Source organism: Chiloscyllium plagiosum, chromosome 46 (assembly GCF_004010195.1).
Source record: "Chiloscyllium plagiosum isolate BGI_BamShark_2017 chromosome 46, ASM401019v2, whole genome shotgun sequence".
Lineage (NCBI taxonomy): Eukaryota > Metazoa > Chordata > Chondrichthyes > Orectolobiformes > Hemiscylliidae > Chiloscyllium > Chiloscyllium plagiosum.
This window is the reverse complement of record NC_057755.1, coordinates 10,430,031-10,455,847: the sequence shown is the minus strand read 5'-3', so window position 1 is coordinate 10,455,847 and position 25,817 is coordinate 10,430,031. Positions and strand designations below refer to the sequence as shown.

Sequence of the window (25,817 nt, the reverse complement as noted above, 5' to 3'; positions counted from 1 at the left end):
ACATCGATTCTCCTGTTTCATGGATGCTGCCCGACCTGCTGTGCTTTTCCAGCAACACATTTTCAGCTCTGATCTCCAGCAGCTGCAGTCCTCACTTCCTCATTCCACAACAGTTTGGGGGCTCGTCCAAGAGTTTAAACAGCGGGTGGTAGGTGCTAGTGTCTTTATTTCGGGTGTTTGTTTGGTTGGATCAACAAAGCTTGGGGTAGGAATGACTTTTCAGTTACCAAAATATTTCTGGACGTGGATGTGGATGTGGTGACTTTGGAAGTTTTGCAAAAACTGAATAAGACCAAGTTGCCAAGAATTAGCAGAGAAGCTGGAATTGCAAATGCCTGCTTCTGTGAGTAAAGGAGAGATATTACAGGAGTAGTTCAGCATTTAAACTTGCTGTAGAAACCATCAGAATCTATAGGAATGGCAAGAATTCAATTGCAAATGAAGCAGCTTGAGATAAAGGTGAGAGATAAGGAAAGGGCAGCTGAAATGAAACAGTTTGAGTTATTGATCGAAGCAGAAGAGAAAGAAAAAGAGAGTGCAGAGAAATAAAAAAAGGAGAGGTTTTGAACATCAAAAACTGACACGTAAAAAAGCAAAAGGCTGGATATAAAGGCTAAGTGTCGGCTTAGTGAGGAAGAGAGTAAGGATGAGCAACCGCCTGGAAGTCAGAAATCCAGTGCGAATCTGCTTAAGTTTGTTCAAATATTGTCTACATTTGATGAGAAGGATGCGGAAGTCTTATTCATCTCATTTGAAAAGGCAGCTAAGCAAATGCAGTGGCCAGCGGCAATGTGGGTTTTGTTGATCCAAAAGAAACTTGTAGGTAGGGCTAATGAGGTATTCGCATCACTATCAGAGGAGGTATCAGGGGAGTATGAAGAGGTGAAAAAAGCCATTTTAAGTGCATATGAACTTGTATTGGAAGCATATAGACAACGTTTCAGGAATTGAAGAAGGGACCAAGGTCAAACCTATATTGAGTTTGAAAAGATCAAACAGGATAATTTCGATAGATGGAGAAGAGGTTTTTAAATTGAGCAAATTAATGCTGCCCTTAGAGAGGTAATCATTTCAGATAAATTCAAAAACTCACCGTCTGAGGTAGTCCAAACTCGTGGGAGAGCAGACAGCTAAAACAGCAAGGTTAGCCGCTGAAGTGACTGATGATTACGAGCTGGTAAATAAAACACATTTTGACTTCCTGAATCAATTTCAGTCCATGAGGGATAGACACTGGGTCAAAGAGAAATCCTCACGTGGAAAGGGAAAGGTATATCGCAGTGGAGATCATAAAGATAACTTCCCATGGGTTAAAAATATCCTTCAGGGGGCCAAAGAAGTTAAAAAGCTCCGGTGTTTTCATTGTAATAATGTGGCCCACACAAAATCACAGTATTGGTGGGCTAGGAGAAAGCCAGATGTAGGAATTCCAGGTAATCCTGGAGGTTTTGTTGGAGGAGTAACAAAACGCACAAAGGAAGTGAGACAACTCCCTCAGAGTGTACAAGATGATCAGAGGTTGATTAAGGAGGAAGTGCCAGATCCACTTAAAATAGATACATGCAAGGGTAAAGTTTATTCACATAAGTTCGGAGTAATATGTAAGGGTAATGATGTTACAATACTAAGGGACACAGAATCCTCTCAGTCTCTAATGTTAAAGGATAAGGCGATTTGCGTTCTTGATGGTCTATTGCCAGAGAAGGTTCTAGTGACATGAATTCATGATGAGACAAAAAGTACTCAATTATGTAAATTTAGGCTAGAGAGTCCAGAGAAGAATGGAGAATTTGTGGTCGGAGTATTGGACAAACTCTTGCTCTTGGAATACAGTTTGGCCTTGCAAAGGATCTAACTGATTCACCGGAAGGTGTGCTGCCTACTCTCATTGAAAAGCCAATGGAGACGCAGGCAACTGAAGAAATGAAGAACCTTTATCCAGGAATCTTAACTGATTGTGTGGTTACAAGAGCACAGAGGTACAAGCTGAAGCAGGAGAGATCAAAAGACACAGCTAAGGAAGCTGACATAGTGTTATCCAAAACTTACTTCGATCAAATAATTGGAACAGAGAAGGAGCTACTAAGTAAACATGCAAGTATTTTTAGCTCTACTCAGCTGATTGAATTACAGCAGAAATATGACACGTTAAAACAGTTGTAGCAAAAGGCATTTGCTGAGAAAAAAAGTGAAGGCATTCCTGTGTGCTATTACTTAACAAATAAGGTCTTAATGAGGAAGCAGATGAAATATGGGCAGATATTCATCAAGTTGTTTCGCCATGAGAATACAGAAAGGAAATGCTGCGAATGGCACATGAACTATCACTTGGATGTCATTTAGGGGTGAGGAAAACACAAGCTAAAATGCAAAGACATTTTTACTGGCCTGAGAAACACAAAGCTTTCGTTGAAATTTGCCAGATGTGTCATACATGTCAGCTCATCAGAGAACAACAGGCAGTAATGAGACCTGCACGTTTAGTAACTATTCCAGCATTTGAGGAACCTTTCACAAGAGTCTTCATTGATTGTGTAGGTCCCCTACCTCAAACAAAACGTGGGAATGATTATTTATTCACAACAATGGATGCATCAAGTAAATTTCCAGAGGCAATCCCATTATGCAACATCACGGCTAAAAGGGTTGTAGAAAATTACTTTGTTTCTTTTAAAAGATATGGACTACCGATAGAGATTCAGTCAGATCAAAGACCAAATTTCATATCCAAAGTATTCAAGGAGGGTATGGATAACTTGGGAATAAAATAATTCAAATATACTGCGTGCCATCCGTAATTACAGAGTGCACTAGAGAGATAGCATCAAACATTAGAGACCATGTTGAGGGCTTATGGTTTAGAGTATCCAGATGTTTGGGATAAGGGAATTGCAGTTGTCCTTTTTGTGATCAGCGATTCACCAAATGAATCGACCAAGTTCAGTCCATTTAATTTTTTTTTGCATGAAGTAAGAGGACCATTAAAACTCATTAAGGAGAAAATTAGCAAGTCAGAATTCAGAGACCACCCATTTGAAGTATTTGACAAATTTTACAGAGTGATTAAACAGAGCTGGAGAGTTGACGAGACAGCATTTAAACGGATCACAGCACACAATGAAACAAGAAGTGGATAAGAAATAATAAATTCGCAATTTTCTATTTGGGGATAAGGTGACTTCCAGTAACAGGTGAGCCTTTAAAAGCAAGGTTTAGTGGACCTTATCAAATTGAGAGGAAATTGAGTGAGGTGAACTACTTGACAAGGACTCCAGAGAGCAAGAAATCTCATCGAGTGTGCCATGTGAATATGCTCAAAAAGTATTTTGATAGGGAAGGAAAACAAGAGGCGAAGGTGTTAATGATTACAGCAGAGAAGGAAGATCCAAGTTCAGTGGATTCTGAATTGGACACTCCTCAAATCAAATTGGACAATGAGGAAGTTGTCAAAAATTGGGATAAATTATCGATTTACCTTCCACAAGAAAATCAAAATTACCTGAAAGACTTATCACTATCACATGAAGAAGTATGCAGAAATAAACTGCAGTATTAACTTAATTATGCTTGATGTATATATAAAGATGCTGTTCCGAATAAGCTACATCCTTGTAGGCATAACCTTCTAAAGTTGGCACAGACCAGAAAGAGATAGAACGTCTGCTCCAAGATGGCATAATCAAAATGAGTTACAGTGACTGGTGCTCACCCATAGTCATGGTGCCAAAGTTAGATGTTACCCAATGGTTATATGTGGACTATCACAAAGTCAATGCTGTAACGAAGATTGATGCATTTCCAATTCCACGGTTGGAGGACTGTGTTGAAAAAGTGGGATAAGCAACTTCCATTTACATGTTGGCCTTAGTCAGAAGCTATTTGCAAGTACCTTTGTCAGAGAGAGAGAGCAAAGACAATTTCGGCTTTTGTAATGCAAACTGAACGATATAAGTTCAATGTCATGGCAGTTGGTATGGAAAATTCTCCAGCCAAATTTCAGAGACTGACTAATGAGTTCGTTGCCGGATTACCCAACTGTCTGGTGTATATTGGTACCCTGGTGATTCATTAGGAGAAAGTGAGGACTGCAGATGCTGCAGATCAGAGCTGAAAAATGTGTTGCTGGAAAAGCACAGCAGGTCAGGCAGCATCCAAGGAACAGGAGAATCGAGTTTTCGGGCATAAGCCCTTCTTCAGGAAAGATTCCTGAAGAAGGGCTTATGCCCAAAATGTCGATTCTCCTGCTTCTTGTATGCTGCCTGACCTGCTGCGCTTTTCCAGCAGCACATTTTTCAGCCCTGGCGATTCATGGAAGGGACATTTACAGCATTTATTTGAATTGTTCGATCAACTTTGGAAGGCATGCTTGGTGGTAAACCTACCTAAAAGTGAATTTGCCAAAGCACAAATCCCCTTCCTTGGCCATGTTAATGGACATGGACAAATGGTCGTACGAGATGCAAAAATGAAAGTAATTGGGGAATTTCCCACACCGTCAACACAAAAAAAGCAGTAATGGGATTGAATGGATTTTATCAAAAGTTTGTGCCAAAATTTAGCAGTGTGGTTGCTCCTCTCACCGAATTATTTTAAAAAGGCCAATAAGTTTCAGTGGACAGTGGACTGTCAAAAAACATTTCATAGCCTAAAACCTGTGTTAACCACGGCCCAAAATTTGCTTCACTGGATTACACGAAGCCTTTCAAGGTAGGTATCGATGCCAATGTCAGTGTGATGCTTCTGCAGGAGAATAATGAGGGAATAGAAATCTCCATTGGGTATTGTTCCAGGAAGTTGAACGTTCATCAACAGAAATATTCAACGGTGGAGAAAGAGACTTTAGGCTTGGTGTTGGCTTTACATTTCAGTGATTACATTACCAGGAATACATCTCAGACAATCGTATACACTGATCACAAAAAATAAGAACAAAAATGCCAGATTGTTCAGATGGAACTTTTTGCAGCTGTTCAATTTGACAAATGTGTGTGTGGCAATTGTGATTGCCAAAGCATTAGCGAGACTCGAATGAGAGACAGAGGCTTTTGGTGGCGTGTGTTCCTTGGCCTGAATTTGCATGGGGTTGTGCATGTTTACATGTTTATAGCTAACATAGTGTATATGTATATTTAGGCTACTAACTGGGTTTTGAGATGCTTAAAATGAAGCCATTTTTTTGGTATTAATGGCTTATTTTTTTAAGGGGGGAGGTTTCACAAAGCTAGTTTTTTTAAAAAAAAACTGTTCCTTGGCTCAAAGAGACACTGTCCTTGATTTTTTTCAGAGTGAAAAGCTCCGATACGTCTGGTGTAGTACAGAGTTGGCACGGATTTTGTGAAGCCTTTTGTTGACATGTAAACAGATGAGACTTCAGGCCAAAGTGGCCAGGTTTTGTAAGTGACATGTATAAAGAACGGGGAGTGGTCAGCTCTCTTGCTGAGCTGAGCAGTTTTAGTACAGTCTTGAACAGGTGAGAAGTTAGAACATAGAACATAGAACAGTACAGCACAGAACAGGCCCTTCAGCCCACGATGTTGTGCCGACAATTGATCCTCATGTAAGGTAAAACTAATGTACAAACCCTCAAATTTCTGCGATCATATACATGTCCAGCAATCTCTTAAATATCCCCAATGACCTCGCTTTCACAACTGCTGCTGGCAATGGATTCCATGCTCTCACAACTCTCTGCATAAAGAACCTACCTCTGACATCCCCTCTATACTTTCCGCCAAACAGCTTAAAACTATGACTCCTTGTGTTAACAATTTCTGCCCTGGGAAAAAGTTTCTGGCTATCAAATCTATCTATGTTTCTCATTATTTTGTACACCTCAATTGGGTCCCCTCTCTTCCTTTTTTCGAATGAAAAAAAAGTCCGAGCTCAGTCAACCTCACTTCGTGAGATAAGTTCTCCATTCCATGCACCATCCTGGTAAACCTCCTCTGAAACCTCTCCAAAGCATCCACGTCTTTCTTATATTAGGGTGACCAGAACTGGACACAGTATTCCAAGTGCGGTCTAACCAAAGTTTTATAGAGCTGCAACAAGATGTCACGGCTCTTAAACTCAATCCCCCTGTTAATGAAAGCCAAAACACCATATGCTTTCTTAACAGCCCTGTCCACTTAGGTGGTAATTTCAAGGGATCTATGTACCTGCACACTAAGATCCCTCTGTTGCTCCACACTGCCAAGAATCCCATCCGTAATCCTGTACTCAACTTCCAATTTCGACCTTCCAAAATGCACCACCTCGCATTTATCCAGGTTGAACTCCATCTGCCACCTCTCAGCCCATCTCTGCATCCTGTCAATGTCACACTGCAGCCTACAACAGTCCTCTATACTGTCAACGACACTTCTAACCTTTGTGTCGTCTGAAAACTTGCTAACCCACCCTTCAATCTCCTCATCAAAGTAATTAACAAAAATTACAAACAGTAGAGGCCCAAGAACAGAGCCCTGTGGAACACCACTCACCACTGACTTTCAGGCAGAATACTTTCCTTCCACTACCACTCGCTGCCTTCTGTCGACCACCAAATTCTGTATCCAGACAGCTGAAGTTTCCTGTATCCTATTCCTCCTGACCTTCTGAACGAGCCTACCATGGAGAACCTTATCAAATGCCTTGCTGAAGTCCATATACACCACATCCACCGCTCGACCCTCATCAACATGTCTAGTAACATCCTCAAAGAACTCAATAAGATTCGTGAGACATGACCTGTCCCTCACAAAGCCGTGCTGACTGCATTTGATCAAGTCATGCTCTTTCAGATGGTCATAAATTCTATCCCTCCGAATCCTTTCTAACACCTTGCAGACGACAGATGAGAGACTTACTCGTATGTAATTGCCGGGGATTTCTCTATTGCCTTTCTTGAAGAGAGGAATTCATTTGCCTCCCTCCAGTTCTCAGGTACGACTCTGGTGAAGAGTGAGAATGCAAAGATCTTCGCAAGCGGTGAAGCAATCACATTTCACACTTCCCAAAACAGCTGAGGCCAAATCTGGTCTGGCCCTGGCGACTTGTCAATCTTAATGTTTGGCAAAATTTTGAGCACATCAGCTTCCTCAATCTCTATCCGTTCCAGCATGCTTACCTGCTCCTCGATGGTTTCATTCCCTCCATGATCCATTTCTTTTGTAAAGACAGAAGCAGAAAACTCATTTAAGGCTTCCCCGACCTCCTCAGACGCAATACACAATTTCCTTATGCTATCCCTGATCGGCCTTACTCTTTCTTTGACTATTCTCTTATTCCTCAAATACGTGTAAAATGCCTTTGGATTCTCCCGAATCCTTCCTGCCAAGGATTTTTTGTGCGCTCTCCTGTCTCTCCTCAGACTATTTTTGAGCTTTTTCCTTGTCTGCCTGTAATTCTCTCGAGCTGAGCAAGATCCTTGCTTCCTCCACCTTACGTAAGCTGCCTTCTTTCTTTTGACGAGAAGCTCCTCTGCTCTCGTCACCCAAGGTTCCTTTATCTTACCCCTTCTTGCCTGTCTCAGAGGAACGCATTTATGCACCACTCTCGACAACTGTTCCTTAAGCAGTCTCCACATATCTATAGTGCCCTTTCCATGGAACACTTGCTCCTAGGCCGTGCTTCCCAACTCACGTCTGATAGCATCATAGTTTCCTTTTCCCCAATTGAATATCCTCCAATTGTGCCTGCTTCTCTCCTTCTTCATAGCTATATAGAATGTGAGGCATTTGTGGTCAGTATCACCAAAATGCTCTCCCACCGCAAGATCTGACACCTGGCCCGGCTCGTTTCCGAGCACTAAGTCTAGAATGGCCTCTCGCCTCGTCGGCCTGTCAACGTACTGAGTTAGGAAACTCTCCTGAACACACCTTACAAAAACAGTTCCTTCCAAACCATCTGCTCGAAGGAGGATCCAATCAATATTGGGAAAATTAAAGTCACCCATTACGACAACCCTACTATATTCACACATTTTCCAAAAGATCTGTTGACCTATGCTTCCTTCAATCTCCCTGCTGCTATTGGGGGGCCTGTAGTAAACCCTAACGAGATGATTGCTCCCTTGCTGTTACTAATTTCCACCCATACTGACTCAGTAGACAGACCCTCCTCGACAATGGTAACTTCTGGAGCTGCGTTACCCTCTGTGATTAGCAATGCTACACCCCCTCCTCTCTCTCCTCCTCTCTCTCCCCCGCCCATTCTTTTTAAATGTTCTATACCCTGGAACATCCAGCAACCTTTCCTGCCCCTGAGAAACCCACGTCTCTGTTATGGCCACAACATCATAGCACCAAGTACTGATCCATGCTCTCAGCTCATCAATGTTATTCCTGACACTCCTTACATTAAAGCAAACACACTTTAACCGATCCCTTGGTTCTTTTCCTGAAAATTCCTTCGCACTGGCTGCATGACCTCTTGCTATTGCTTCATCTCCATCAACTCTTACCACCAGTATATAGCTCAAGTCCCCACACCCCCGTCACACTAGCTTAAACCCTCTCGAACTACTCGAGCAAACCTTCCACCCAGGACATTGGTGCCTTCCAGTTCAGATGCGACCCGTCCTTCTTGTACAGGTTCCACCTTACCCAGAAGGCATCTCAATTATCTACATATCTGAAGCCCTCCCTCCTACACCAGCTGCACAGCCACATGTTAAGTTGCACCCTTTCCTCACCTCGCTATCTCGTGGCACCGATAGTAAACCCGAGAACACTATTATGTTCGTCCTGCTCAACAGGGAGCTGTTGGAAACTCTGTCTATCTCTTTGTGCACCGAAACATCAACCTGTTTCATTTACACTGGCTTTTTAAATGGGGTTTACTTATTGGGACTGTTGTGCATATTCAGAACAGCACAATTAAGTCACTTTAGATTGATTGAAGATTTCTTCATTGTGTTCTTTGTGTATCATTGTGTAACTTTGTAAATAAATCGTTTTTTGTTTTAATATTTAGTAGTCAACTTGGTTATGTCACTCCAGGTAATTTTCATTGTACACTTACCAAACTAAATGACAAAGTTTGGGTTTGGGGCTGCCTGCTTAATGAATGCTTATGGCTTCGTACAAAACAGTTGTCACACTGTCTTATAGAGTCACATCCTTAGACATTCCGGACAGTAGAACACAATGGTGCACCTGCGCTTTTCACAATTGCAACATATACGTGCACTCCTTTCGTTCTTTGCTACAGATGTCAATGAGATGTTTTTATTCACTGCTGAGGAAAGATCACTCAAACCGAAATATTGGCTGTGTTTTCTCCATAGATGTTATCATTAATGTTTAGCTACTCAAGCAATTTCTGTTTCGGTGGATCATATATCCTTCCTGACTTTGTGATCACCTGGCCTATCCAAGAATTGAATCTGTGCCGTGTTAAGTTAGCACAGTTGCATTGGAGATTACTTCAAGAGGCCCCATTCAATCCTTCCATCAGCTCAGGTTAACCTTGTAGGGCTATGTCTCTCAACCACTCATCTTGCCTGAGTTGCAGTGACCCGTCTGGTGAAACAGCCACCGGTCAAATCACTCATCTAATAGAGTATGTTGGGGGTGACTTTGTCTTTACACTGAGTTCTTATAATACTTTCAAAATCCAGTCACTTATTGATAATTGCACCACCCTTTAAAACTTTTCTCAATGCAATATCTGAAGCCACTCTCGCTCTGCTACAGTTAATAATGTTCCTTTGATCTGTCTCACAAAAGCCCGACAGATAAAAATCTTTCTCATTCAGTATCAAATAACATGGCATTTCTGGACTGTTTTCAATTTTCTTCATTCCGTCCAGCACTTTCACCACCATTTAGATAATTTTAAGAAGTGGAAATAAAAACTGCTTACCATAAAACCAAAAGCCAATATACAGAAATAAACATTCATTCTTTGCTATCCTTCACTTTCTGTCCCTCAGATTTTTTTTTTATCTTTCCCTTCACTTTCCTCTCAACTTTACATTTCAGAACTTTTCTTTCCCTTCACTTTCCTCTCAACTTTACATTTCAGAACTTTATGCTGGTTCAGACCATATTGAAGCGTTACTCAAATTTATATTCCCTGTAAAATGATATGTAACCTCATTGAGTATAAGTGCAACATTTAAAAGCATCTGGATGGGTATATGAATAGGAAGGGTTTGGAGGGATATGGACCTTGTACTGGTAGATGAGACTTAATTAGTTCGGGATATCTGGTCGGCATTGACGAGTTGGACTGAAGGGTCTGTTTCCGTGCTGTACATCTCCATGACTCTCTGATGCTATCTTATATCGTATTAGTGGGGAACAAATTGAATGTTGCGCAGATCTGACCGTCCACGAACATCGAGGCTCAAAGAGACACACAACACATAAACAGACCCTTTGTTTCAAGCTATATTGCAATTTAAACCAGCTCCGTTTGTCTGCATATCGCCCGTATCTCTCCAAACCTTCCGTATTCATGTACCTCTCTTTCTGTCTTTCAAATGTTGCCATTATACTTGCATGTACAACTTCCTCTTATTTTTGATTGTTTTGATCTATCTTTGACTTTCTGAATGTTAAAAGGAGGGAGGGATCTAATTAATATTGCACAAAAGCACATTTTCAACAATAAATACTGAGGGAAAGTAAACTGAACAGATCTGTGTTTTCTCCAAATTCATCGAAAATACCACACTCTCAGACTTCATTGAGCCAACGTTTTTCATCAGCTTGCTTTATGTAAATCTAAAGCTTCTTATACTTTGACGTCCCTAGAACGATTCCCAATGTGCTCCCTTTTACTGGCACACGCTGATTCTTGGCGCTGTTTGCTGGTCTTTTTATCTTTTACCAATTGCTAGAATATACGCTAGTTTTTCAATGTTACAGTAAACTTTTGAAATTGATTTCCCTTACAATATTTTGCTTCCTGCTCTGTTTCTCAAGTAAGAAATTGAGAAAAGACCTCGAAGGAAATGACTGGCAATCCACATGCTTCCCTGCAATCTTTTCTCACATTTATCCAAAATTAGTCATCCCACCTCAATAGATTGAGTTAACAATGCGTTAAAAGTTAATACTTCGAACGGTTTCTGAAATATTTGTGTGCAATAAATTTAGCAACTAATTATATTTTGCATTACAATGCCAACACTCTAACTACACAATATTTTCACTGGAAATAAGATCCTGACTCTCATCTTTGTTTAATAAAATGCTGTAATTCAAGTCTACTTATCTGCAATGTCGTGTAGATGATCTGCAATTTATAATTTAATACTTACTGTTTGGAATATCTTTTATGTCTGCAGCCGAATCATTCCAAGGCGTTTGAGTGCTCACTGTGAAAACTGTTAAAATAAATGTGTGCAACATTACTGGGTGTCTGAATATCTACACAACGTATAAAATTACAACTTCACAGATCAATCACATTCTCAACAACCACAATGAAGTACTTTGTTCAAAGGTTCCAACCATGGGTGAGGGAGTATCAGTCTGCATTGTGCATAATACAATTGCATTTCATCTTGTCCTCACGTGACTGTGTAATCTGTTTGTGAAACAAGAAATTTAGAAAACGTGCTTATGTAATACAAACATGTGAAATTGATTCCCGTTCTGTACTTGACTTTTCCTGAATTACTTTTGTAGTTTGAAAGTGGAGAATCAACACAACTGCAGATTTGTGTTCCTGCATAAATGTATTCAAAAAATAATATCGAATGCAAAATAATCGAGCTACCAATTTGTTAAAAATAATTATGATTTCAACTTCTTACTGAAGAATTTGTAATTAGTAAGGAAAACTTTTACACTGTCCTCTTGTCTTCCAATTCGAACAAACACAGTTTGGAACTGGGGTGAGGTCGGGCAAGGGGAAATGAGGAAACTGTTGAAGTCCACATTGATGCTCTGGGGTTGAAGTGTTCCGAGGTGGAAAATGAGGCATTCTTCCTCCTGGCGTCGGGTGGTGAGGGAGCAGCGGTGAAGGAGGCCCAGGACATCCATGTCCACGGCAGAATGGGAGGGGGAGTTGAAATGTTGGGCCACAGGGCGATGTGGTTGATTGGTATGGATGTTTCTCCCCACCACCACCCTCCACTCACTTATCTATCCACCCTTCAAGCGCTCTGCCTGTATTTATGATGAAGGGCTTTTGCCCGAAACGTCGATTTTCCTGCTCCTCGGATGCTGCCTGAACTGCTGTGTTCTTCTAGCACCACTATTCCAGAATTTGTGACCATCTGACCTATTAATCAATTGAATGTGTGATGTACACAGTTAGCTCAGTTGGATTCGGGATCACTTAATGAGGCCACCATTCAATCTTTCCACCAGCTCAGGTTACCATTGCAACTCTCTCTTTCTCAACCATTCGATCTGCCAGAGGTTTCGTGACCCACATCGTCAAAGTATCACTACCAGTCTTAAGTCTCAAATGATAGGGCACATCTGCGACGATTTTGTGATTAAAGTGATATTGTTTGATTATTGTAATACTTTCAAATGTAGTCATTTATTTTTAATTGCATCGCCCTTTAAAACTTTCCTCAATGTATTATCACAAACCATTCTCGCTCCGTTACATTTCACACTGTTCCATTGATGTGCCTCACAAAAGTCTGGCAGCCAAAAAAAAAATTCTCATTCAGTATCACTGATCGTGAACTGTCTGAACGGTTGTCAATTTCCTGAATTCCTTTCAGCAATTTTAAAACTGTATGGATAAAGTATAAATAATTGGAATAAAAAATGATTGGCGTGGAACCCAGAAGAATGTACTAATTTAGTCAAATGAAAATTTATTATTCTTTTTCACTTCCTTCCTACCCCTTTGATAATGTTTGATATTTTCTGTCCCTTTGCCTTGTGTCCTATGGACTTTAAATTTCATGCCGTGATGATGGGCTCAACCATAACAAAACTTCATTAAAATTTATATTGAATGTTTAGAAATAAGTAACTGCATTGATACTTTCTTCTATCGCATTAGAGAGGGAGAAATAGAATGTTACACAGCAACGACCATGATAATCATCTGGACTCAAAGAGTCATGTAGCACGAAAGAGACTCTGTGATCTAACTTGCCTCGCAAATTAAACTTTGGGACTGGTTTGTTCGCTTGTGTTTGGCCGGCATCCCTCTCGGAGAAAGTGAGGACTGCAGATGTTGTTGGCTGGAGTCGAGAGTGTGGTGCTGGAAAAAGGGCATATCCCTCTGAACATTTCCTATTCGTATCACTCTTCAAATGTCTTTTAAATGTTATGATTGTACCTGCATATACAATCTCCTTTTTTTGCTGATAATTTTGACATATCTGTCCATTCTTGAATCGTAAAAAGGTGGGAGGAGGAACATTAATATTTTATAAAATGATACATCAGAAACTCAGTATTTGGGCAAAGCAATTTCAACTGTTCTGTGTTTTCCCCGTAGCCATCTATAATGGCCCATCTTTAATGAACCAGCTTCAAAAAACTACGTTATTTATTATCGTTTTGATGTCCCTGGCAAGTTTCCTTTCATATTCCCGCTTATCAGCTCATGTAAGTGCATTTCTGGCTGTTGTTGGTCTTTGAATCTTTTCCTAATCATCAGATGCGATGTAATATTCGGATATGTAGATGAAAAATTTGACATTGATTTCCCTGACGTCAGTTTTTCTTCCTGTTCTCATTCTCTTGTTAAAAAGTGAAGAATGAACTCAAATGAATTGGATTATATACTAAATGCCCCTGCAGTTATTGCTCACATTTATCCAAAAGTAGTCATGGCACCTCAATAGATTTAGTTAACAATACCTTATAAGTTTCTCATCTGAATGATTTCCAAGATGTTTTAAGCAATAAATTCAGCAATTATATTTATTTTTTCTTACAATTACAGCGCTATAAACGCATTATATTTTGACAGAAAATAACGTCCTGACTGTCATCCCATTTTAAAAATGTATTCGAAGTCTACTTGTTTGCAATGTCGGGAACAATTTGCATTTTAAAACCTACCTTTCAAAATATCTTTTCTGTCTGCAGTCGAAACACTCCAAGATGTTTGAGTGCTCACATCGAAAGCTGTTAAATTAGATGTTTGCAAAATTTATTTCAGTTTGAAGAACTACACAACTCATAAGTTACAAATTCACAGCTCAATCACAATCTCAACAGGCTCAATTAAGTATTTTAGTTCCGATGTTCCAACAGTGAGTGAGGGAGCATCAGTTCACACTGCATTTGCCACAACAGTTTTTAATCTTGTCCTCACAGTACTGTGTACTCTACTTGTGGAATAAGAAAGTTTGAAAACGTGCTTATGCAATAAAACATGTCAAATTGCCGTTCTGAACTTGATTTTTTTCCTGAATTCATTCTCTGGTTTGAAAGTGGAGAATCAACTCAGGAATTGAACTGCAGAGTATTAATGTTCCTGCAGTTATATATAGGTATATTTGTTGCAAATTAATGATTAAACGTCATATAATCTTGTGAACAATTTGTTAAAAAATTATGATTTCATTTCTTTATTGAAGCACTTGCAAAGAGCAAGGCCAAATAACATTTTCCCTTTGCCATCGGATTCGGACATACCCAACACACAGTATATTTACACAACATTCTGTGCTGACTCTTGTTTTTGTATAATAACAGCAACAATTAGTTAAACTTTTGTGCATTTTGAGAAGGTACTGAGTAATTTATTTGCACGCTTACCTTTCAAAACATGTTTTCTGCGGGTTTTTGAATCACACAAAGTTGATTCATTTCCTACTTTGTCCCAAACTCTGGGGTTTGGTAGTTTTGAACACACTCTATTTCGTCATCATATTATCGTGCAATATAAAACAGTTGCCTTCGAACTGAATGAATACTGTCCTTCTGTTTTTATTCATAACATTCTGCTGTCTGTCAAATATACATGTCGTAACCCTGTCCTAGAGAGTCACATGTTTCCACATTAAGGGAAAGTCGATCACAACTGTGCATCAGTGCTTTCCACAATTTAACACGAACCTGCACTACTTTTGTTCTTTGCTTCAGGTATTAAAGACACAGTGCAGTTCTGAGGAATAATCACTCAATCCCAGTGTTGAGTTCCCAGTGTTTTCGCTCCACACAGGCTATCAGAAATACCGAGCGTTTCGAGCAATTTCTATTTTTGTTGATAATATATTCTCTTCGACTTTCTGTCCCCCTGACCTAACCATCAGTTGAATGTGTGATGCACACAGTTAGCACAGTGGATTGCATATCTCTTAATGACGCCACCATTCAATCCTTCCACCAGCTCAGGTTAACATTGCAGAGTTCTGTTTCTCAACCACTCTACCTGCCGACGATGTAGTGACCCATCTGCTCTAACTACCACTGGTTAAATCACGCACCTCACGTCTGTAGTCAATTTGTCCTTACACTTCAGGTTTTGATACTGGTTCAGACCGTACTGAGGCTTGACTAAAATTTATATTCACTGTGTAATGACATCTAACATCACTGACTTTATCTTATTTGCATTAGAGGGGACGAATTGAATGTTACGCAGCCTTGACCTTCCATTAACTCACTGAGTCATGCAGCCCAGAAACTGACAATTTAATCCAATCTATATTACAATCTAAACCAGTCCCGTTTGCATGCGTTTCGCCCCGATCTCTCTGAATGTTCCGTACTCTTGGAGCTCTCCAAATATCTTTCAAATGGCGGAACTCTACCTGCATTTACAACTTTGTCCTGGTGTTGATTGATTTGAACTATCTTTGACTTTCTGAATGATAAAATGAGGGAGGAAGGGAAGTAAAGGTTCACAGAATGATATTTCCAACTGTATTTACTGGGAGAAAGTAATTTTAAAAGGTCTGTCGTTTCTCCAAAGTCATCGGAAATACCACATTTTGAGTCTTTAATGTGCCATCATTACGCATAACATTGCTTTATGTCACGATGAAATTTCTTGTAATTTGACGAACTTGACATGCTTCCTAAAATGATCCCTTTCACGAGCACACTTGGCTTCGTGGCGCTGTTTGCTCGGCTTTTTTCCCCCCCAATCATCAGGATCGATACTGTTTTTGCATTGGTCGAATAAACTACTGAAATTGGTTTCCCTTACAAAATATGCCTTTTTGCCGTGATTCTCAAGCAAGAAATTGGAAAACAATCTCAAAGGAATTGAGTGACAAATTATGTGCTTCTCTGCAGTCATTGCTTACATTGACCTAAATTAGTCATCCCACGCAATCAATTGAGTCAACAACAAGTTAAAAATTAAGAAGGCAAAGTGTTTCCGAAATACTTGTGTGCATTATATCAAGCAACTATTTAAATTTTGCATTTCAATGCAATCACTCTAATCACATTTTTTTTTGCACAGAAAGTAATGTCCTGTCATCTTTGAAAAGAAAACGCTGTAATTGGAGTCTATGTGTTTGCAATTTATACTTTACACTTACCATTTGACCGATCTCGTCTGTCTGCAGTCGAATCACGCCAAGATGTTTGAGTGCTGGCATCGGAAGCTGTTAAGATAGATGTTTGTAACATTACTGGGTGGCTGAAAAAAACGCACAACTTATAAAATTACAACTTCACAGATTAATCATGTTCTCAACAGGCTTAATGAAGTTCTTTGTTCCCAAGTTCCAACAGTGGGTGAAGGAGTGTCAGTCTCCATTTTGCATACTACAATTGTATTTCAGCTTGTCCTCAAAGGACTGTCTATTATATTTGTGAAACAAGAAACTTTGAAAACGTGCTTATGTACAACAGCACGTATTGTTATCGTACTGTATCTTTTTTGCTTGAATTCATCCTCTGGTTTGAAAGTGGCGAATCAATACAGAAGAATTGAACTGCAGATTATTTATGTTCCCACAGTTACATATATATATATATATATATATATATATATACACATATATATATGTATTGAAAATGAATGATGGCATGTCAAATAATCTCATTAACATTTTGTTACAAATGTATGATTTCAATTCCTTTACTGAAGCATTTGCAAAGAGTACTGCTGTTTATTACATTTTCCTTTTGTCTTCCGATTCGAGTGCACTCATCACACTGTATTTTTCCAGTCGTTCTGTGCTGACTTTGTTTTTATTTAATTAACGTCGTATTCAGTTAAAAATAAGTTCAACTGTTCTGCATGTTGAGAAGGTAATTAGTAGTTTATATTTGTAAATTTACAATTCAGAATAAATTTTATGTAGGTACTTGAACCACTCAAAGTTGATGCATTTCCCTCTTTTTCCCAATATATGGTTCTTTCATAGATTTGAAGGCAGTGTATTTCGTTATCATGTCATCGTGCAGCACAAGGAAGTGAACATCGAACTGAATAAAGACTGTGTTTCTGCTTTCATGAAAAATATTCTGCTGTCTGTAAAATATATATGCAGTCACCCTGTCCTATCGAGTCACATGCTTTCACATTAAGGGAAAGTAGATCACAACGGTGCATCCGTGATTTCCACAAGAACCTGCACACCTTTTATTTTTTGCGTCAGATGCCAAAGCCATGTGTTCGTGCAGTTCTCAGGAAGGATCACTCAACTCGAAACGTTTCCAGTGTTTTCTCTCCACACAGGCTATCAGAAATGCTGAGCAATTCTAGCAATTTCTTTTATTTTCATCATATATTCTCTTTGAATTTGCGACCATCTGACCTATCTGAATGTGTGATGCACACAGTTGGAAGAGTCGATTGAAGATCATTTAATGATGCCACCATTCAATCCTTGCACGAGCTCATGTTAGCATTGCAGGGTTCTGTTTCTTAATCACTATACCTGCCGGTGATGTAGTGACCCATCTGCTCAAACTACCACTAGTGAAAGCTCTCACCTGAGAGCGCACGACTGTGGTCAGTTGGTCCTAACATTTCAGGTTTTGATACTGGTCCAGATCACACCGACGCTTTCCTAAAGCTTATATTCACTGTCTAATGACATGTAACATCACTGACACTACCTTATTCGCATTAGAGGGGAAGAATTGAATGTTACACAGACCTGACCTTCCATTAACTCGTTGAGTCATGCAGTGCAGAAACAGATACTTCATTCCAATCTATATTACAAGCTAAACCAGTCCCGCTTGCTGCCTATCGAACATAAATGTTGTCACCCTATCCTAGAGAATCACACACTTCCACCTTACGGAAAGAAGATCACAATGGTGCATCTGTGCTTTTTGCAATTGTAACATGAAGCTGCGCACCTTATGTTCATTTCTTCGGATGTCAAGGTCGTGTGTTCTTTCCGTGTTGTGGGAGGATTATTCAACCGAAACGTTACGTATGTTCTCTCTCCACAGACGCTATCAAAAATTCTGAGGTTTTCAAACAATTTTTTTTGACCAGCTAACCTATGCATCAATTGAATGCATGACGTACAAACTTAGCACAGTTGCATTGTGGATCACTTAATGAGACCATCATTCAATCCTTACACCAACTCAGGTTATCTTGCAGGGTTCTGTTTCCCAAACATTCCACTAACCTGAGATGTAGTGACCCATCTGGTCAAACTGCCACTGGTCAAAGCTCTCAACTGAAAGCGTATGTCTATGCTGACTTTGTCTTTACCCTGAGATTGCTCCAATCTTGTAATCCTTTCAAAATTCAGTCACTTACAGATAATTGCACCACCCTTTAAAATTTTCCTCTATCTGTTACGGCACGGTGGCACAGTGGTTAGCTCTGCTGCCTCACAGCAGTGGAGACCCGGGCCCAATTTCCGCCTCAGTCAACTGTCTGTGTGAAGTTTGCACATTCTCCCCTTGTCAGCATCGGTTTCATCTGGGTGCTACGGTTTCCTCCCACAGTCCACAAATGTGCAGGTTAGGTGGTTGGCTATGTTTAATTGCCCATACTGTTATGTGAAGGGGAAAATGTAGGGGATTAGGTCTGGGAGGGTTGCTCTTCAAAGGGTCGGTGTGGGCTCGTTGGGATGAAGGGCCTGTTTCCACACTGTAAATAATCTAATCTAATTATCAAAAAACAATTCTGGCTCTGCGACATTTGGCACTGTTCCATTGAAATGTCTCACAAAAGTCCAGCAGACAAAAATCTTTCTCATTCAGTATCAACTAACATAACTGTTTCCAATTTTTTGAATTTCGTCCAGACGTTTCACCACCATGTTAATGACTCGAAAAAGTGGAAATAAAAATTGATTGCCATAAAATAGAACAATATTGTTCAGAAAGAAGCATTCTTTACATGCGATCATTCCCTTTCTATCCCTCAGATAAGTTTTTTATGATATTTCGTATCAATTTCCTCTCAGCTTTACATTTCAGGACTTCAATACTCGTTCAGACCATACTGAAGCTTTACTTAAATTTACATTCATTGTATCATGATATGTAACCTCATTGAAACTATTTTACATCCCATTAAAGTGGAAGAAATTCAATGCAATGCAGTCCTGACCTTCGATTAACCCCGAGGCTCATAGAGCCACACAGCAAAGAATAGAAACTTTGGTCCAAGCTACATTTCAATTTAAACCATCCCCCTTTGCCTGTTCACTCATATCTCTCTGAAGCTTTTGTACTCTTGTTATTCTCTTATTGTCTTTCAAAAGTTGTCATTGTATGTGCATGTACAACTTCCTCTTGGTGTCGAATGTTTTGATCTCTCTTTGACTTCGTGAATGATAAAACGAGGAAGGAAGGCAATTAATATTTAAAAAAATATATATTGTCAACTGTGAATATTGTGAGAAATGAATGTCAACTGTTCTGCCATTATTGCTCCTCAGCTCGCTTTATTTCAGGATACAGTTGCTTATCATTTTCTGTCCCTGACACGTTTCCTGATATGTTCCCTTTAACAACCACGTGCTGCTTTGTGACGCCATTTGCTGGTCCTTTTATTAATATTTTACTAATCATCAGGGACTTGTTGGGATGAAGGGCCTGTTTCCACACTGTGAGTAATCTAATCGAATTATCTCAAACCATTCTGGCTCTGCTACATTTGGCACTGCTCCATTGAAATATATCACAAAAGTCCAGCAGACAAAAATCTTTCTCATTCATTATCAAACAATGTAAATGTTTCTAATTTTTTGAATTCCGTCCAGATGTTTCACCACCATGTAGATGACTCGAAAAAATGGAAATAAAAACTGATTGCAATGAAATAGAACAATATTGTTCAGAAAGAATCTTTCTTTACTTGTCATCCTGCCCTTTCTATTCCTCAGATAATTTTTTTATGATATGTAGTATCAATTTCCTCTCAGCTTTACATTTCAGGACTTTAATACTCGTTCAGACCATACTGAAGCTTTACTTAAATTTACATTCATTGTATCATGACAGGTAAGCTCATTGACACTATTTTACATCCCATTAGAGTGGAAGAAATTGAATGCTATGTAGTCCTGACCTTCGATTAACCCCGAATGTCATAGAGCCACACAGCACAGAAATAGACCCTGTGGTCCAAGCTACATTACCATTTAAACCATCCCGCCTTGCCTGTTCACTGATATCTCTCTGAGCCTTTTGTACTCTTGTTATTCTCAAAATATCTTTCAAATGTTGTCATTGTTCGTGCGTGTTTTGACCTCCCTTTGACTTACTGAATGAAAAAACGAGGAAGGAAGGCAATTATGTTTAAAAAAAATACATATTCAACTGTGAATATTGAGAAATTAATTTCAACTGTTCTACCATCATTGCTCCTCAGCTCGTTTTATTTCACTATACAGTTGCTTATCATTTGCTGTCCCTGTCGTTTTTCCTAATCTGTTCCCTTTTACAACCACGTGCTACTTTGTGGCGCCATTTGCTGGTCCTTTTTAACCCTTTGCTAATCATCAGGATCTTCGTTGTTTTTGCAAACTTTTGATATTGATTTCCCTTCCAAGGTTGTACTTCCTGCTCTTACTCCCAGGTAAGAAATTTTAAAACGATCTCGAAGGAACTGAGTGACAATCTAAATGCTTCCCTTCAGTCACATACTTTCACATTAAGGAAAGTAGATCACAACGGTGCATCTGTGCTTTCCACAATTGTAAAATGAATCTGCACTCCTTTTGTTCTTTGCTTCAGGTACCAAAGCCATGTGTTTGGTTAACAATTGAATAAACAATACCTTAAATGTTAATATGCCGAATTGTTTCTGAAATTATTGGGGGCAATGAATTCAGCAAATATTTTACATGACAATGCCTGCACTCTAATCACTAATAGTTTTACAAAAAGTAATATCCTAACTGTTATTATGTTTTTTTAATGCTGTAATTGAAGTCTATTTGTTTGCAATTTCCAATAGATAATCGTCAATTTGCATTTTAACACACACCATTCGGAATATCTTTTATGTCTGCAGTCGAATCACACCAAGATGCTTGAGTGCTCACTTCGGAAGCTGTTAAAATCAATGTATGCAACATTGCTGGGTGGCTGAAAAGATACACACCTTACAAAATTACAACTTCACTCATCAATCATATTCTATCCAGGCTCGATGATGTACTTTATTCCGACGGTGATGGAGTATTATTCTGCGTTTTACTTATGACAATTGTATATCACCCTGTCCTCACACGACTGTGCATTCTATTTGTGAAGCAAAGAAGTTTGAAAACGTGCTTCAGTAATACAACACGTGAAATTGTTGCCGTTCTGAACCTTATTTTTCCTGAATTCATTCTCTGGTTTGAATGTGGAGAATCACTCAAATGAATTGTAATGCAGATTATTTATGTTTCATATATATATATATATATATATATATATATATGTGTGTATATATATATATATATATATATATATGAAAGATCGAATGTCAAATAATCCAGTTAACAATTTCCTACAAATTTATGATTTCAGTTCCTTCCTGAAGCATTTGCAAGCAGTAATGCCAACTATTATATTTTCCTTTTGTCTTACAATTCGACCACAGTCATCACACTGTGTTCTTATGCAACTTTCTGTGCTAAATTTTCCTTTTGTTTAAAAATTTTCAGATTCATTAAAAGAGCATAATTTTTTAGAATATTGGGAAGGTTTTTAGCAATTTATATTTGTACACTTAGCTTTTAGAATACTTTTTTTATGTGGGTATTTGTATCACTTAAAGGTGAATCATAACTTACTTTCTCCCATTATATGGTGTCTTGATATTTTTGCACCCGCTCTATTTCCTTATCATAACTTCATCGATTATAGAGCAGTGAGCATTGAACTGAATATCAGCTGTCCTTTTCTTTCTATGCATACTATTCTGGTGTCTATAAAATATACATGCAGTCACCCTATCCTATAAAGTCACATTCTTCCACATTATGTCGAATAGAACACAACGTTGTGACTGTGTTTTTTTTTTATAATTCTAACATAGCTCTGCACTAATTTTGTTCTTTGCTTTTGATATCAAAGTCATGCGTTCTATCAATTCTGTGTGAGGATCACTCAAATCAAAATATTAACTTTGATTTGTCTCCACAGATGCACCAGAAATGCTTAGATTTTCAAACAGTTTTTTTTATCTTGTAATTCATCTGAATTGGTGACCACCTCTCCTATCTATCAAGTGAAATGTGGGATGTAAGCAGTTAGTTCAGGTAGATTAATAAACAGTTAGACGTTTAACCATTCAATTTTTCCACCAGCGTTGTTAACATTGCGGGGCTCTCTTTATCCTCTTGTCGGAGGTGCGGTGACACGCTGGGAGAAGTATTAGTAGTTAGAGGAGGCATGATTTGTAGGTGACGGTGATGAACTGGGGTGTACAAAGTTAAAAATCACACAACACCAGGTTGTAGTCCAACAGGTTTAATTGGAAGCACACCAGCTTTCGGAGTGTCGCTCCTTCATCAGGTGGTAGTGGAGGGATCAATCCTAACACGTAGAATTTATAGCAAAAATTCAGTGTTGTGTAACTGAAATTATACATTGAAAAATTTATTGTCCTTTCAGCCTTTCATCTGTTAGAATAGCGTGATAGTTTGATTTCTTTCATGTGTAAATCCCAAAACCTTTTTAAAAACAAAGTCGCATTCTTAGCTTAGCTGTTAACAATGATGATAGCTAGACAATATGTTGAAGGTGTTGGCCCCCGTGTTCTCTGTCTATGCCATGACGTTTAGATTGATTTTAATCTAAAATGTGAGATAACGGAGTTTTACATGAATTCATGCAGTTTTAAAGCTCAGAATTCTACAGGAACTCATGTAGTTTTTGAGCAAAGTACAATGCAACCCTGCAAGTACAAATTCACCCCACAAAATATATGTGTGCGTATAGGAGCGCCTGAGTGTGTGAGTGTGTGTGTGTGTGTATGTGTGTGTGTGTAGAAGTGTCTGTGTGTGTGTATAGTGTAATGGTGGTCACGTGTAATGTGACAGAAACCAAGGTCCCTGTTGAGGCCCTCCCTATGGGTATGGAACTTAGCTATCAGCCTCTGCTCTGTCACTTTTCTCTGCTGCCTGTCCCGAAGTACACCTTGGAGTACGGTCACCCGAAGGTTCGAGGCTGAATGTCCTGGACCACTGAAGTGTTCCCCAACTGGGAGGCTAACCTCCTGTCTGTTAATTGTTATGCGGTCCCCATTCATCCATTGTCATAGCCTTTGTTCAGTTTCCCCAGTGTTCCATGCCAACACCTTCAACATATCGTCTAGCTATCATCATTGTTAACAGCTAATCCCAGACTGCAACGTTTTAAAAAAAAGATTTTGTGATTTACACATGAAAGAAGTGAAACTATCACTGTATTATAACAGATGAAAGGCTTAATAGACAATCAATTTTTCAATGTATAATTTCAGTTACATCACACTGTAAATTTTTGCTATAAATTCTGCCTATTAGGATTTAACCCTCCACGACCACCTGATGAAGGAGCGATGCTCCGAAAGCTAGTGTGCTGCCAAGTAAACCTGTTGGACTATAACCTGGTGTTGTGTGATTTTTAACAAGTTAGAGGAGGACTGTGTTGACTTGATCTTGACACTGAGATTGCTTGGTCCCCGTAAAACTTTCAAAATCTGGTCATCCATTGATAACTCGACCTCCTTTCAAAACATCCTTCAACGTACCATTTCAAACCATTCAGTCTTTGCTTAACTATCTCAAGCAATTGCTGCAGACTAAAACTTTCTCATTCAGTATCAACTGCCGTGACATTTCTGTACCGTTTTCAATTTTCTGAATTCGCTCAGCACTTTTAAATCCATATCGATAACCTAAAAATAATGACAATAAAAAGAGACTGGCGTCGAAACCAAAAGAATGCGGCATTGTAGTGAAATAAACATGCATTGCTTGTTATCCGTCCCTTCCTTCTGCTGAGATAATCTTCGATCTCTCCGGTCCCTTTGTCTTGTATAATCTTGGCTTTATATCTCATGCCCTGATGGTCGTTGCAATCATAACAAAAAATCACTGTAATTTAAATTGAGTGTATAAAAAGAAGTTACCTTGTCGATACTTTCTTATATCGCATTTGATGGGGAGAAACAGAACGTGAGACAGAAATGACCATCGACTCACATCTAGGCTCATCGAATCATGCAACACAGAGAGAGACCCTGTGATCAAATTCATTTCACCAATTAAAGCAGTCCTTTTCGCTTGCGTTTGGCCCATATCCCTCTCAACATTTCCTATTCGTGTCCCTCTCCAAGTATCATTTAAATGTTGTAATTGTACCTGATTCTACAACTTGTTCTTGATGCTGATTAGTTTGATCAATATTTGTGATCCTGAGTCATAAAAAGAGGGAGGAGGATAATGAATATTTCATAAAATAATATTTCCAAATGTCCATATTTGGGTAAAGAAATTTCAACGGGTCTGCACTTTCCCCGCTGTCATCCACAATGCTGCACATTCAACCTTTCATGAGCAACCATTTCTCCTGATCTTGCTTTAAAAATACAACATTTCTTAGCGTTTTGATGTCCCTGGCACGTTTCCTTTCATATTCCATTTAGGCAGCACATACAAGCTCCTTTCTGGTTGTTTATGTTCTTTGAATCTTTTCCTAATCATCAGGAGGTGTGTGATAATTACATATGTAGACGAATCATTTGAAGTTTATTTCCCTGACGACAGTTTCTTTCCTATTCTCATTCTCGCTTTAGAAAATGAAGAGTTAACTAAAATGAATTGAGTTATAAACTATATATGTCCCTGTTTTCATCGTTCACGCTTACACAGTAATAGTCATGACACCTCACTCGATTAAGTTAACAAAACCTTAAAAGTTTCTCTTTTGAATGCTTTCCAAGATACTTGTAAACAATAAGTTCAGCAATTATATTTATTTACCTTATTATTCCAGCACTCTAATCGCATTACACTTTTATAGAAATTAATGTCCTGACTGTCATCTCTGGTTAAAAAATGCTGTACTTGCTATCTATTTGTTTGAAATGTCGAGAAAATGTTCAGCAATTTATAGTTTAACGTTTACCTTTCGGAGTAGCATTTATGCCTGCAGTGAAATCACTCCAAGATTTTTGGGTGCTCACTTCAGATCCCGTTAAATTAGATGTTTGTAAAATTGCTTTCAGTCTGAAGAACTGCACAACTCATAAAGTTATAACTTCAAAGCTCAATGACATTCTCAACAGGCTCAATGAAGTACTTTGTTCCGGGTTTCCAACAGTGAATAGGCGAGGGTGTATCATTCTGCATTCTGCCTGCCACAATTATATTTCATCTTGCCCTCACAGGACGGCGTATTCTATTTGTGAAACAAGAAACTTCGAAAACATGCTTAAATAATACAAACATGTAGAATAGATGGCCGTTCTGAACTTCATTTTTGCTGAATTTTTAATTTGAAAGTTTGAAAGTGGAGAACGAACTCAAAGAC

At 39.0% G+C, this 25,817-nt stretch overlaps 1 protein-coding gene across 6 annotated transcripts in view; it reads right to left on the bottom strand.

The window, feature by feature from the left end:
* Positions 1-25,817, bottom strand: part of LOC122544087 — a 66,795-nt gene that overhangs the window by 13,353 nt on the left and 27,625 nt on the right. For 5 of the 6 annotated variants that reach the window (XM_043683107.1, XM_043683104.1, XM_043683109.1 and 2 more), the window contains 4 exons: positions 21,295-21,360; positions 16,415-16,480; positions 13,977-14,042; positions 11,252-11,317 (listed from right to left, as the gene is read on the bottom strand). In XM_043683107.1, the coding sequence (XP_043539042.1) occupies positions 11,252-11,317; positions 13,977-14,042; positions 16,415-16,480; positions 21,295-21,360 (264 nt within the window). The remainder of the gene's footprint in view (positions 1-11,251; positions 11,318-13,976; positions 14,043-16,414; positions 16,481-21,294; positions 21,361-25,817) is intronic. The other variant, XM_043683110.1, reaches the window with a different exon arrangement.